Source organism: Dendrobates tinctorius, unplaced genomic scaffold (assembly GCF_039654945.1).
Source record: "Dendrobates tinctorius isolate UK_male_01 unplaced genomic scaffold, ASM3965494v1 ptg000140l, whole genome shotgun sequence".
NCBI lineage: Eukaryota > Metazoa > Chordata > Amphibia > Anura > Dendrobatidae > Dendrobates > Dendrobates tinctorius.
In genome coordinates this window covers 412,999-427,297 of record NW_027361808.1, presented here as the reverse complement: position 1 = coordinate 427,297, position 14,299 = coordinate 412,999, and the positions used below count along the sequence as shown (strand labels likewise).

General features: G+C 40.8%; 1 protein-coding gene across 1 annotated transcript in view; it reads right to left on the bottom strand.

Annotated features, from left to right (window-relative positions):
- SMOC2 (SPARC related modular calcium binding 2) overlaps window positions 1–11,556 on the bottom strand; it is a 792,053-nt gene extending 780,497 nt beyond the window's left edge. Inside the window, exon 1 of the mRNA XM_073545093.1 lies at window positions 10,891–11,556. Coding sequence (XP_073401194.1) covers window positions 10,891–10,971 — 81 coding nt within the window. The 5' untranslated portion in view covers window positions 10,972–11,556. The remainder of the gene's footprint in view (window positions 1–10,890) is intronic.
- Window positions 11,557–14,299: the final 2,743 nt, after the last annotated feature.

Sequence of the window (14,299 nt, the reverse complement as noted above, 5' to 3'; positions counted from 1 at the left end):
TAATTTTTGCATATTTTGGCGGCCAACAGAGTCATGTGAGGGCTTATTTTATGAGGGACGAGTTGACATTTTTATTGGTACCATTTTCGGTCACATTACATTTTTTGATCATTTTCTATTCCGATTTTTGGGCTGCAGAATAAACAAAAGCCAGCAATTCAGGAATTGTTTTTATGTTTTTCTTTTATGCTGTTCCGCATGTAGTAAAATTGATAATGCAGCTTTATTCTTCGTGTCAGTACGATAACAGCGATACCACATTTATACAGTTTTTGTATGTTTTGGCGCTTTTACACAGAAAAAACTATTTTATAGAAAAAGATTATTTTTCGCATTGCTCTATTCTGAAAGCTATAACTTTTTTATTTTTCCACTGATGAAGCTTTATGAAAGCTTGTTTTTTGAGCGATAAGATCATGTTTTCAACAGTATCATGTTTATTTATATTCGTCTTTTTGTTTGCGTTTTATTCCTCTTTTTGTTCAATAGTATAATGATAAAGAATTGTTTTTTGCCTTGTTTTTTTTACAGTGTTTACTAAAGGGGTTAAATAGTAGGACAGTTTTAAAGGTCGGGTCGGTCAGGACTTGGCGATATCAAATATGTATGCTTTTATTATTTATATATTTTTCCCATAAAAATATTTATGGGTACAATATATATATTTATTCACAATTTTTTTTAACTTTTTTACTTTGAGACACTATGGGACTTTCATTTTTTGCAGGCTAATCCCTATGCTATGCAAACTGTTAGTGCTGTACTGATAGGCAAACTTGTTTTCTCCTGCTCTGAGCATGATGAAGCAACTTTGCTAGCTCTGGTGACCCGGATGTCATCATGATGACATCGGGTCACCATGGCAAAGATCAGTATCCCACGATGACATCGCGGGGTCTCTGATCCAAGGGCAAAGTGGCTGTCTTCCTTCTGCTTGCTCCTAAAATGCTGAGGTCAAGTTCTATTGCAGCTTTTAGGGAGTTAAAATGCCGGGAGCGGTGCTGGACCACTCTTGGCACTGAGTGCTGGGTGTCACCTGTCAGAATTAGCTGAAAGCTGCGACGATCGCGCTCATACAGAGGCTGTGTGTGCAAAATCACCTTGATGTATCCATACATTCCAGGTCAGTAAGTACCAGGCCACCTGAACGCATGGATAGATGTAAGGTCGGAAAGGGGTTAAAAACCATAAATGAAAAAATTTCAAAAACACCAAAAATATGCTCTTTTGGTCGTTTGAATATCGCAAAAAAATACAGTAACAAGAGATCAAAGCATCAGATCTATCCTAAAATGTTTTGAATAAAAATGTAATCTCGCCCCGGCAAATAAGCCATCGCACAGCTCCATTGACCAAAAAATGAAAACGTACCAGGTCTCAGAAAATGGGCACACAACCCCCAAAAATGTTTTTGCAAACTTCTGATTTTTTTTAAACGCTAAAATAATGAAAAATACTGGACATGTTTGGTATTGCCTTAGTCGTACTAATGAGCAGAATCGTATTCACAGGAAAACTTTATCACAAATTGTACACCATAAAAATAATTCCCAAAAAAACAATTTATTTTACATTTTCTCCCCACTTGGAATTTTTTTCCTAGACTTGGTGGTAAAATGAATGATGCCAATCAAAAGTACAACTAGTCCTGCAAAAAAATTAGCGCTCATAAAGTTATGGCTTTGGGAGGAAGGGGAGGAAATAAAGGAAACACTAAAAATGGAAATTGTCTGCATTGTGAAGGGATTAATGGGTTCTTATTGGTATTAGTGATTTTTTTAATATGCCAAAATCCAATTTTCATCAGTATTTTAATTCAGATTGTCATCATTGTTTTGCCTACGTATCAGTTTTTGCAATCAGTGTCATTATTTTTTTTTTGCATATTAAAAGTTTTCTCAAGCTTCTCCTATCAAACATGAAAAGCCGATGACACACTGGTGACATTGGAATGCTATCAAAATTTTCATAGATCCACAGACTTGTATTATTGAGTTTGATCCATTACTTGAATCAAATTCGGACGTCTCTGTTTTTGTGCAGACAAATCCAGTAGACTATAATAGGTATGAGTTCTATCTGTCAAAATACATATAAAACTGATTTGTGAAAAACTGACATCTGAAAGAGCCACAAAGCATAGCGGGCTGCCACTGCACAGCCAGTGTCTGATTCATGCTGCCCGTGATTTAGGCAGCATTAATCTAATGACAGATTTCCATTAAAGGCATATGGCTATATGTATTTCCAAAAGAAAAAAAACTACCTGTTGAATTTATGAGAACATTCAATCTTTTTGAGTAGGAGTCAATCAGGACATCTAGAATTGGCAATCTGTACGCACTCTTACTTGCAACAGTGCTCCAAAATGTTCTCACGCATCAAGCGGTGCCATAAGTCAGGTCACCGGGGTTCATCAGCTATAAACTCTGGTGAACTTTCTCATGTCACATGATTTTTATTTTATTTTATTTGGTTTTTTTACAGTCTGAGAATATCAGCCCCCAGCTGTCTGCTTTATATTGGCTATTTGTCCAAAATAAGTGAGTATTAAATTATTTATTTAAACAATTAAAAAAAAAATAAATAAGTGGGACCCCTATATTCTTGATAATCAGCCATAATAAAGCTAACAGCTGAGGGTTTCAGCCCACAGCTGTCAGTTTTGCCTGCGCTGGTTATCAAAAATAGAAGAGACTTCCACATAATTTTTTATTATTTATTTATAGCACAGGCGCCGGCTGATGAACACTTCCAACAGCAGCATCTGCTATTGTAAGGGAGGGACAGGACTGTAGTCGTGACCTGTATTACTGTAGCTGTTGTGTACAGTCCTTCCCCTACATGAAACAATACTCTTCTCCTCGGCATACTTGCATCTACAGCATCAGCTTTACCTGGGTGCTTCCCAGGCCATAACGGTCCCTCTTCTAGGCGACCCCTATAAATGGAGACACAGTCCGAGTCAACTTTAACACTTTCTTTAGTTAGGATTTCGCTCATTACATCCACAGTTGGTACATTATAACATTTGCTTGCTTCTTCATCTTTCCCTTGCTTGCTGTCACTTCTGTGCAATACATGCCTGGGCCGGACCATCTCAGACTGCTTCCCATTTCCTTCCTGACCTAACGTTGCTATAATGACATTTCCTTCAGCCTGTTTCGTCCCAGACATGAATTCATCAGTCACTACATTTAGTGACCCCTAATGAAGCATCTGGCACATCTGTACCGATCTCGTCAAAGCTCCAACTCCCTTCATCTCCTTAGTCCTGCCAACTTCTGGCCTAAAAGCATTGGCCCAGGCGATCAATCGCCCCATTTTCTCTTCCTGTTCTGGCCCACTGCTGAGACACGCAGTGGCCATGGGTAATGTGGGCTATAATGACTTAATGTTACGTGGCTGCTGAGCTGTCCGGGCCTATAGCCCATGTGGACACTTGGGTGCCCTGGCTCCGTCTGACTAAACTACTCTTCAGCACTAACCTTAACTCTCAGAAGCCCCTCCTACAATTAACCCTCTATGAATATCCTATCAGGGCCCACTAGTATACCCCCATCTAGTGGCCCACAACATAATTACATCTACCCGGTCTATGGGGAGACTATGTACTAAGAGTGCCCTCCTCTAATGTCCCAAGAAAGGATGCACTAACTTTCCCTAACTATACATGTACAAAAGGCACATAATATCTGCAATACTATAATACAGCAATACAAGGCAATATGTTACAGTTTTCTATAAAATGGTAACACATTCATGTGGCAATACCATAAATAATGAGCGGTAATACCCCTTGGCTGGGTCCTTCCCTGAAGGAAGATCTGGCTAGTCCCGTGTTTGAGACTCTTAAATGAGGCTCCACGGACGTTATTTGCATATTCGTATTTCCCAGGGAGCAATACACCTAGGATTTCACTGATTGAGTGCCTTTGCCGGCTGCCACGGTGTTTTCTTTGATTGGTCTCCCTGAGGTCAGTGATTGTTTCGTGATGTTGGTCTACTAGGCATTGCTCCCACCTAGCCAGAATCCTACTCCACACTGATGAGGGGCAACACCCTAAAACAGCTGTCTGTGGATGGATACCTGACCTTGGTATTTCCCTTGTCATATCTGTAAACTCGTAAAGAGCTAGATTTTGACTTAAAGGGCCACTTAATATGGTGGTAATGGTGGTTTCCGAAAGGAGCCACTCCTTGGCTGGGTCCTTCCCTGGAGGAAGATCTGGCTAGTCTCGTGTTTGAGACTCTTAAATGAGGCTCCATGGACTTTATTTGCATATTTATATTTCTCAGGGAGCAATGCACTTAGGATTTCACTGATTGAGCGCCTTTGCCGGCTGCCGCAGTGTTTTCTTTGACTGGTCTCCCTGAGGTCAGTGATTGTTTCGTGATAGTTATACATGTAGCAGTACCGCAGGCAATTAACATAAAACACATTTGTAAACATTAAGAACCGGAAGACAATCAGAGGGAAGGGAAGCATGAAAGACATTATATCTCACCCACTTACACTATCACTGTTATCAACGAGAGCAGGTTTACGCTGATGAGAGTAGTACTCTCTCATTAGCTAATGCCTGTGACCGGGAGTAACCTTTTTACCGCCGGTCACAGCTGCTGGCTCACGCTGTCTTCTGACAGTGTAGGAACTGCAGCTTACTGACAGATGGTAACTAACATACCACCAATCAGAACCACCAGTGTTTCTCACGCTGTCATACAGATGACAGCATGGGAAACAGTAGATGTACGGGATGCTGAATCCGAACAGTAACATGGACTTTCTGGTGAAGTCAGTGTTCAGGGTCCGTGCACGTAAACCTAAGTGTTCGATGTGAACCCCAAACTTTACTTTATGGGTTCGCCCATCTCTATATCTAATGCCTTGGAATCTTTTTTGTACCCTTCTCCTCACTGATAACTTTCAATAATGAGATTTCTTTGCTTTATTGTAGGCTGTTTACGTGCCTTTTGCTTTAAAATCAAACAAGGAAAATGTCAGGAAAATCCTAATGGAACAGCTAAACCTTGAATGAGGTTAATCAGAATCAAGTCAAATGATGGTAGCAGTGCGCTGACTACTAATTAACATGAGTTACACAATGAGTGGCTAATTCAGGGCAAATCCACATCTGCAGTCATAGGAAGGTGCTCACACTTACGCAACCAAAATTATTTCAGTTTGTTTCTAAATAGATTTTTCAGGGTTTTTTGGGTGGCATTAAAAGGGGAAAACATTATAAAATGATTCTTCTTCGGTATGATTTTTATATATGACAAAAAAAACTGACACTTTATCAGTGGTGTGTAGACTTTTCAGGGGCAGAAACTGACAGCTTGGGCCCCTTTGCAAGATATGTGTCTGGGCCCCCCTCCTGTTATGGTGACAAAGCTACATACAGTACATATATATATATATATATATATATATATAGCCACACACAAATACATGTGTATATATATTACATAGTCTCCTTTATTATGTATATTGCCGTCCCTTATTATACAGTGCCCTCTCTTGTTATGTACAGCACGGTCCTTTACGTATCAGATTATATAGAGCCCTGTTTTTTATTACATACCATCCTGTATTGTTAGCTGTATAATTCAATGATGGCTGATGGAGCATGGGAAAGCTTCTTTTCTAATGGAATTGCCGTCCCTTATTATACAGTGCCCTCTCTTGTTATGTACAGCACTGTCACTTATGTATTGGATTATATAGAGCCCTGTTTTTTATTACATACCATCCTGTATTGTTAGCTGTATAATTCAATGATGGCTGATGGAGCATGGGAAAGCTTCTTTTCTAATGGAGGAGCTGATGGACGGGTCGTCTAGTCACCGGCTCCTCTATCAGCAGTCATTTTATATCTTAAAAGAGAGGGGACTGTGTAATAAAAGAGGGCGCTGTGAATAACAAAATTAACAAGAATACACTATGTAAGAGACAACACTGTACATAACAGCAGAGGAAGCTATATAATAAGGGACGGCACCATACATAACTAGAGAGGATGGTACGTAATAAGGGACGGTGTTATACATAATAAAAGAGGAAACTATGTAACTAAGGATGGTGTTATACAGAATTAGTGAGTACATTATATACTAAGGGACTGTGTTGGAAATAATAAGCGATAACAATGTCTTCCTCCACCTCCCCCTGTTCTTAAGTCCATTATAAGTCCCCCTTCCTCCCATCCCAATCCCCTACACCCCTCATTGTCCTCCTCCCCCGCATCCCATCATTGCCCTCTTCACCACCTGCGTCATTGCCTTCTCCCCCACCACTATCATTGCTCGGTGCAGCTGCACAGGCTCCACATGCAGTATGTCAGCCCATGAGACTTTTTATATCCATTATAAATGCATGAAAGTACAGACTTTGCTGTTTCCTATGACAACTGCAGAAACTGAAATAAAGACAATTTGCTATTAAAAAGCTTTCACAAAATTGTGCACCCTAATATTGTTTTTTAACATCTTATATTTGGTAAAATGTGGATCACAGGAGATTATAATTTTGCAGCCAAAGATTTCACAGTCAGAAAGTATTCTGGAGAAAACAGTGGCCAAGGCTTCTTGGAATTGTGTTTCACAAACTCTTAGGAGTATAAAGAACCATAGTCAGCAGAGAAAGCTGCCAGAAAACTTTTGCAACAGTTTTTAGTGTTTTCTAAGAAATAGTGCGACTTCATGACCGATTCAGCCCTCGGCATAAGACCAGGGTGGTACGGAGAAGTACATATACTTTCCTTTCCTCTGAGGCCAATGTGATGTGGATGACAATAATTGTAAGGTATTTATGGTAAACAGACAAATGGAGCAGCTTTAGATATTTCCTCAAGAGCTGACATTGCAATTTGAAGCAAACATCCCACATGGAGATAGAAGCCTATGAAGCAAAACAGAACACCCCGCCCCATCCGAAGAATTCCAGGTATGAAGAGAGACATCTCTACCTTTTCTCACCACATGGAATTGGGAACAATTAGAATTTTACATAAAGAAATTTGCACATAATTCTTTTTTTGGGGGCAGGGAGTAATAAAAAGGAACTACAAAAGATTAGACAAAGCTGTTTCTGGACTAAATACTTTATGTGAGCTGTAAGACATCAAGATTGGATATGTGAAACCTTGTCTGATCCCTGTGGGGGGAAAAAGAAGAATATTTCTACTGCACGTGCAGATCACAAATGTATGAAAGATAGTTGAGGAGTTAAAAACTTTCTATTGAAAATTACAACATAGGGAAACGAAGAGGCAGTTCGATTTCAATACCCATTTGTACAAGTTCAGAGTTTTTAAGATGACGTCTTGTAATAATTATGGGTTTGCAAATACTTTAAAGGAAAGTAAACGAAGTGATCCGATATTAAGTGATTACGTAGCTATAACCTCATACAGAAGAGCTATTCTGTCACTATACAGGACTTGTTTATAAATATAATGGCCACTTAGGATGTTCTTTCCAGTCATATTAAACTGTGCTGTACAGAGGGAAAGAATGATCTACCACAATGCAGTGGCATGCCAGGATCCTTCCCAGGCCGCTATTAAGGATGATCGCCCCAGCATTGCTGCATGTTATTAGATCGGAGACGCTCACAAGAAATGAGATGCTGCTCAGCATTAAAAAAAAAGACCACAAGATTCCTAATACTCTGCTCCTTGAGCTCATGGGATATCTGCCATGGATAATATATCGTTTTATGACTCTTCCAGTTTCTCTATAAACTCCGACCAGTGTTCTCTGAACTATGGCACAGCGCATGATAAACAGCACACAGCGAAGCATAGAAATTGTCCAACAATTACAGGATACAGATGGCTCACTTCTGCTGCAGTCAGGACCATTTTGATGTATCTCCCATTTTATTATATTATTATTATTCCATGGCGCTTTACATGTGAGGAGGGGGATACATAATACATACAAGTACAGTAATCTTAAATAATAAAAGCCACGACTGGTACAGGAGGAGCGAGGACCCTGCCTGCGAGGGCTCACAATCTACAGGATTATTTACAGGTTAAAATGAATGTTTTTACATTTTGTATATTAATGTATAACGAAACATCTGTTTATATTATCCAGTGAGACAGCCGTGTGCAGGCTCGGACTGGCCCATAGGGTAACAGGGCAATCCCCCAGTGGGCCCTCAACCCCATAGTATGGGCAGTACTTTGCATAATTCACATGATTTACTCTGTACAGAAAAAAGCAGCATCTCATCATTCAGTAACCACACTACCCAGTTTATTATCGTATAGAGATATAGGTAAATTTGTGAATGAGGGTAGTGTAATATTTGTATACAGGTGAAAAGTGGCCCCCCAAAGTCAGTGTTACTGGTGGGCCCTTGGCACCACAGTCCGATACTGGCCGTGTGCATCGCATAGATGGAGCAAATATCATTAAGGATCCAACATTAATCACAAACCATCTTTTTCCAACTGGATAACACCACAATCCAATTTCCCATACAGAAATGCACAGCCTTTGTGAGAAAAGCTCCCTCTTACTTCATGTGTTTGGACGCCTATGTTGCTTGTGTCGAGTGTCCTAAATGATTCTTACAGGTAAATCCCATTGTCTATTTGTAACTACACTTGCATCTCCTAATCAATACACCACCGAGGGTCAGGACTCGCTCAGACATATTACGTGTGCTCTGCGTGTTGATTTCGGATCGCACACGGGCCAATCTTATCATTGCGCTGTTAAGACGACAGTTTTTTCACATGGGTCAAAAAATTGCAGCATGTGCTAGTCTCTTCCATTCGGCAAATTAGATTTACCTATTCAAGTCCACAGCTATGCAAAAATCCCACATGGCTTATCCGCATTGCATCCATTTTTTATAGTGAATTATTAACACAGGAAACTTTTGGGTCTTGCCAATGTCACTAACCTCTGATGTATAAAATGGATGGAATGTTTATGTAAAACACAAAAATACAAATGGCAATATGGATGAAAAAACAGACGATTTGTCATACACTAATCTAAACTTGGCCTCACTCCTAAGGCAAACAGGTCTGGATTGTTACTGGAGCAGCGCTTGTGAGGTCTAATCAGTTTCATTTATACACATAAAAACTATTTCACTGCATTAAAGGAAACCGAGCTGGTATCTGTCACTATGGAATCCCTGTAGTGGGAAGAAAACAGCAGAAATCTCAACACAACTACACAAACCGATCTGATTCATGGAATCCCCATTCTGGGTGCCTTATTTCTATCACTATATATTTGTTGTGTGTGTTATATATCCATTAATAAACAACCTGTGTTATTTCTATTACTATTTGTTGTTGTGTTTTTTCCATTAGTGCACATCTTGTCTGTTATTTCTATTACTATACAATACATGTATTGTGTTTTTTCCGTTAGTGCACATCTTGTGTTATTTCTATTACTATACATTTATTGTGTTTTTTCCGTTAGTGCACATCTTGTCTGTTATTTCTATTACTATACATTTATTGTGTTTTTTCCGTTAGTGCACATCTTGTCTGTTATTTCTATTACTATACAATACATGTATTGTGTTTTTTCCGTTAGTGCACATCTTGTCTGTTATTTCTATTACTATACAATACATTTATTGTGTATTTTCCGTTAGTACACAATCTGGTGTGTTATTTCTATTACTATACATTTATTGTGTTTTTTCCGTTAGTGCACATCTTGTCTGTTATTTCTATTACTATACAATACATTTATTGTGTTTTTTCCGTTAGTGCACATCTTGTCTGTTATTTCTATTACTATACAATACATTTATTGTGTTTTTTCCGTTAGTACACAATCTGGTGTGTTATTTCTATTACTATACATGTATTGTGTTTTTTCCATTAGTGAACATCTTGTGTTATTTCTATTACTATACATGTATTGTGTTTTTTCCATTAGTGCATATCTTGTGTTATTTCTATTACTATACATGTATTGTGTTTTTTCCATTAGTGCATATCTTGTGTTATTTCTATTACTATACATGTATTGTGTTTTTTCCATTAGTGCATATCTTGTGTTATTTCTATTACTATACATGTATTGTGTTTTTTCCATTAGTGCATATCTTGTGTTATTTCTATTACTATACATGTATTGTGTTTTTTCCATTAGTGAACATCTTGTGTTATTTCTATTACTATACATGTATTGTGTTTTTTCCATTAGTGCATATCTTGTGTTATTTCTATTACTATACATGTATTGTGTTTTTTCCATTAGTGCATATCTTGTGTTATTTCTATTACTATACATTTATTGTGTTTTTTCCATTAGTGCATATCTTGTGTTATTTCTATTACTATCCATTTGTCGTGTGTTGTGTTTCTATGAACGCACACCCTGTGAGTTTTATTCCTAGTAACATACTTATGTATCCATTTCCACATAAATTCATATGCAGAAATTTGTATTTATTTTTCCAAATATTTTGAAATATCTCTCCTGGTTTTGGTTGGGAAAATAAAAGTGCTATTGCCAAGAAGGAGAACAATGAAACAATGGGACACATAGGGTTGTGCAATTTATTTGGCAGTTGTGCTTCAGGAATGAATCTAGACTAGAAGTGAAGCACAGTGGTACTTGAGGCAATGAAGGAGCTGGCTGACATCTCTGGGACCCCCAGCCATAACCTGCTGAGGCCCCCCAATCTGAGCACGCTTCTTAGGGGCTGAGCTCACACAGGTACAGCAGGTTTCCACTATTGTTAATGGCAGAATCTGCCCTGAAATCTGAGTCGTGTCAGCTCCACAATAGCTGTGGGGGAGGGCAGGGAAGCAATGCCGAGCCCTGTGCCATGTGAAAGCATCTATGCCACCAAGCTAATGGAAGGGAAATCGGAGAGTAACGCCACCTTACCGTGAGGGCTGAGAACTTCTGCGCATGGCTGAGAGGTCCCACAAAGACGATCGCCAGCAGAATGAAGTTAGATGGCAGCATCCTCCTCCTCCTCCTCAGGTTATTATTATGTAGAAGTGTCTGTGATAAGATGATGGTGCTCCTGGGGTGGGTGTGCGGGCAGGTCCACCTCTGCCGTCACTTTGCAGAGCAGCTCGGGGATGACTCTTCAGTGTCACTTGTCAGACTTGTGACAGATGGGGCTACAGAGCTCAGCCAGCTGCTGCCTCCCTTCCTTAGCTGATCCTGGCTAGCTTCTCCCAGCGATGTCGGTTTCCCCCCTCTCCTTCAGCAGATCTGTCATCTTATGATTGCTCCTTGCAGAAGCAGGCAGGGGAGCAGGCACTGGGGCAGGCAGGGGAGCAGGCACTGGGGCAGGCAGGGGAGCAGGCACTGGGGCAGGCAGGAGGTGCAGGCACTGGGGCAGGCAGGAGGTGCAGCCTGCCTCTGCTTCCAGGGAAGGTGCTGCTCCAAGTAACTTAGAAGGACCAGATGATGGCAAAGCCCCTGTGTTCTCCTGAGTCCAGCCTTCAGACTTTCTCCTCCCAGACCTGCTGATTAATTAACCCCCTGACACCTAGAAATAAGAGTTAGACTGGGAGTGTGGGCGATCCTGTGCTGAGAGCTCCTTCTGCAGTCTGAGAAGTGTGCACCATCCTGTGACCCAGGCGTAGGAGTGAGCTCCTGGGAGCTGGGGGGCTGCTGTGCACCCCCATGTGTAAGCAGGACACGCTGGCTATGAGCAACAATTGTACCATATCTAGCACCAATCACTTTCATTTAGAATAAAGGTTTACATATATAGTCTTATTGACAAAGCCGCGTAGCAAGACAAATAGCACTCAGAAAGAAGTGAATTGTGAGAATTGCTATATTAAAAGGTCTTAAAGAGAACAGTGTGATGCAATCAAACATTCTTGTCTTGTTTTTTAATTTTGGAAATATTAGCAAAGTGTTTGATCAGTGTCTTTTTCAAGTGACAAAAACAATTGCGATTATAAATGACTAGAGATGAGCGACTTTGCCTTTCTTAAAAGTCGGGTCAAACGAAATCGGCCGACTATAGGGAAAAGTCAGAGTCCGACTGAAACACGAAACCCAATGCAAGTCAATGGGGAAGCAAAGTCGGCAGGGAGTGGAGGACAGTAAACACACCTACAGTGCCCATTTCAATGCCAAAAACATCAATTCTTATTACTGAAGCTTGTCAACCTTAATTAACTTCATAATAATAGTTGCGCATTGAAAACTGGGGGTTATTTGGCTAAAGTTGTGGGGGGGGAGGGCTGGTTCCAGGTTTTCGTTTGCCCTGGACCATAGAGTGTCAGTGCGCCCCTTTAACACATACCACAACTCATGATGCTCCGATACGGCACAGAAATATAGGTATAGTACAATGACAAATACTTCACTTCTTTCATCACATGACTGATCTATTTTAAATTCTACAATAGCTCAAAAAACGGACAGTATATTCCTCCATACAGTGTTATGGCCACCACCTAGCGTGCCATCCAATATATAAAGCTCAAGTGTGTGTATGTATGTATGTATGTATGTGTGTTTGTCCAGGATTGGCATCCACACTGTCGCAGCTACAGCCACAAAATTTGGCACAGTCACACGTCTGGACCCCGAGAGCGTCCTAGGCTATGTTGTGAGGCGAAATTTTAACCCCGCGCATTCCAATTCACCAAACAATTTTGCCCCTTTATTCATAATGGGGAAAAAGTGTGTGTGTATCAAGCCCCGCCCCTCATTATGATGTCATAATGACTGACTATGGGATGGAGGATGTGTGATGGGTATATGGGCACTGGAATATGGGATGGAGGATATGTGACAGGTATATGGGCAAGGGACTATGGGATGGAGGATGTGTGATGGGTATATGGGCACTGGACTATGGGATGGAGGATATCTATGACGGGTATATGGGCACGGGACTATGGGATGGCGGATATGTATGATGGGTATATGGGCACGGGACTATGGGATGGAGGATATGTATGATGGGTATATGGGCATGGGACTATGAGATGAAGGATGTGTGATGGGTAAATGGGCACTTGACTATGGGATGGTGAATATGTATGATGGGTATTTAGGCATGGGACTATGGGATGGAGGATGTGTGATAGGTATATGGGCTTGGGACTATGGGATGGAGGGTGTGTGATTGGTGTATGGGCACTCGACTATGGGATGGAGGATATGTATGATGGGTAAATGGACACGGGACTATGGGATGGAGGATAATTATAATTTGCTATAACTAACCACAGTTAGTTACTATGCCCGGGCAGCGGCGGGCTCCTCAGCTAGTACAGAATAATGAGCCCCATATATTTCTCCATACAGAATAATTGGTCCCATATAATGTTCCATACAGTATATGATGAGCTCCACATAATGCTACAGTATATGTTGGTCCCCATGGATGATGCTCCACTGTCTTATTGGCCCAAATAATGCTCCATAGAGTCCATATATAATGGGCCCCATTTCTAATGCTCCAGTGCAGTGTATAATGGGCCCCGTAAATGCTGCTCCAGTGTCTGATGTCCCCCATTTGGAATGCTCCAGTATATGTTGGTCCCCATGGACGATGCTCCAGTGTGTTATGGGCCCAAATTATGCTCTATATATAATGAGCCCCATTTCTAATGCTCCAGTGTATAATGGGCCCCGTAAATGCTGCTCCAGTGTCTGATGTCTCCCATTTGGAATGCTCCAGTATATGTTGGTCCCCATGGACGATGCTCCAGTGTGTTATGGGCCCAAATTATGCTCCATATATAATGGGCCCCATTTCTAATGCTCTAGTGTATAATGGGCCCCGTAAATGCTGCTCCAGTGTCTGATGTCCCCCATTTGGAATGCTCCAGTATATGTTGGTCCCCATGGACAATGCTCCAGTGTGTTATGGGCCCAAATTATGCTCCATATATATTGAGCCCCATTTCTAAGGCTCCAGTGTATAATGGGCCCCGTAAATGCTACTCCAGTGTCTTATGTCCCCCATTTGGAATGCTCCAGTATATGTTGGTCCCCATGGACGATGCTCCAGTGTGTTATGGGCCAAAATTATGCTCCATATATAATGGGCCCCATTTCTAATGCTCCAGTGTATAATGGGTCCCATAAATGCGGCTCCAGTGTCTGATGTCCCCCATTTGGAATGTTCCAGTGTATGATGGGCCAAATGGATGATGCTCCAGTGTATGATGGGCCCCATATATCATTCTCCAGTGTATATTGCTCCCTAAAAAATGCTCCCAACATTTAAAAAAATTAAATACCTCTCATTGCTGGGCACTGCTCTTCTCTGGACTCCTCAGCATTGCCATTTTAAAGCTCTCTGTACTTG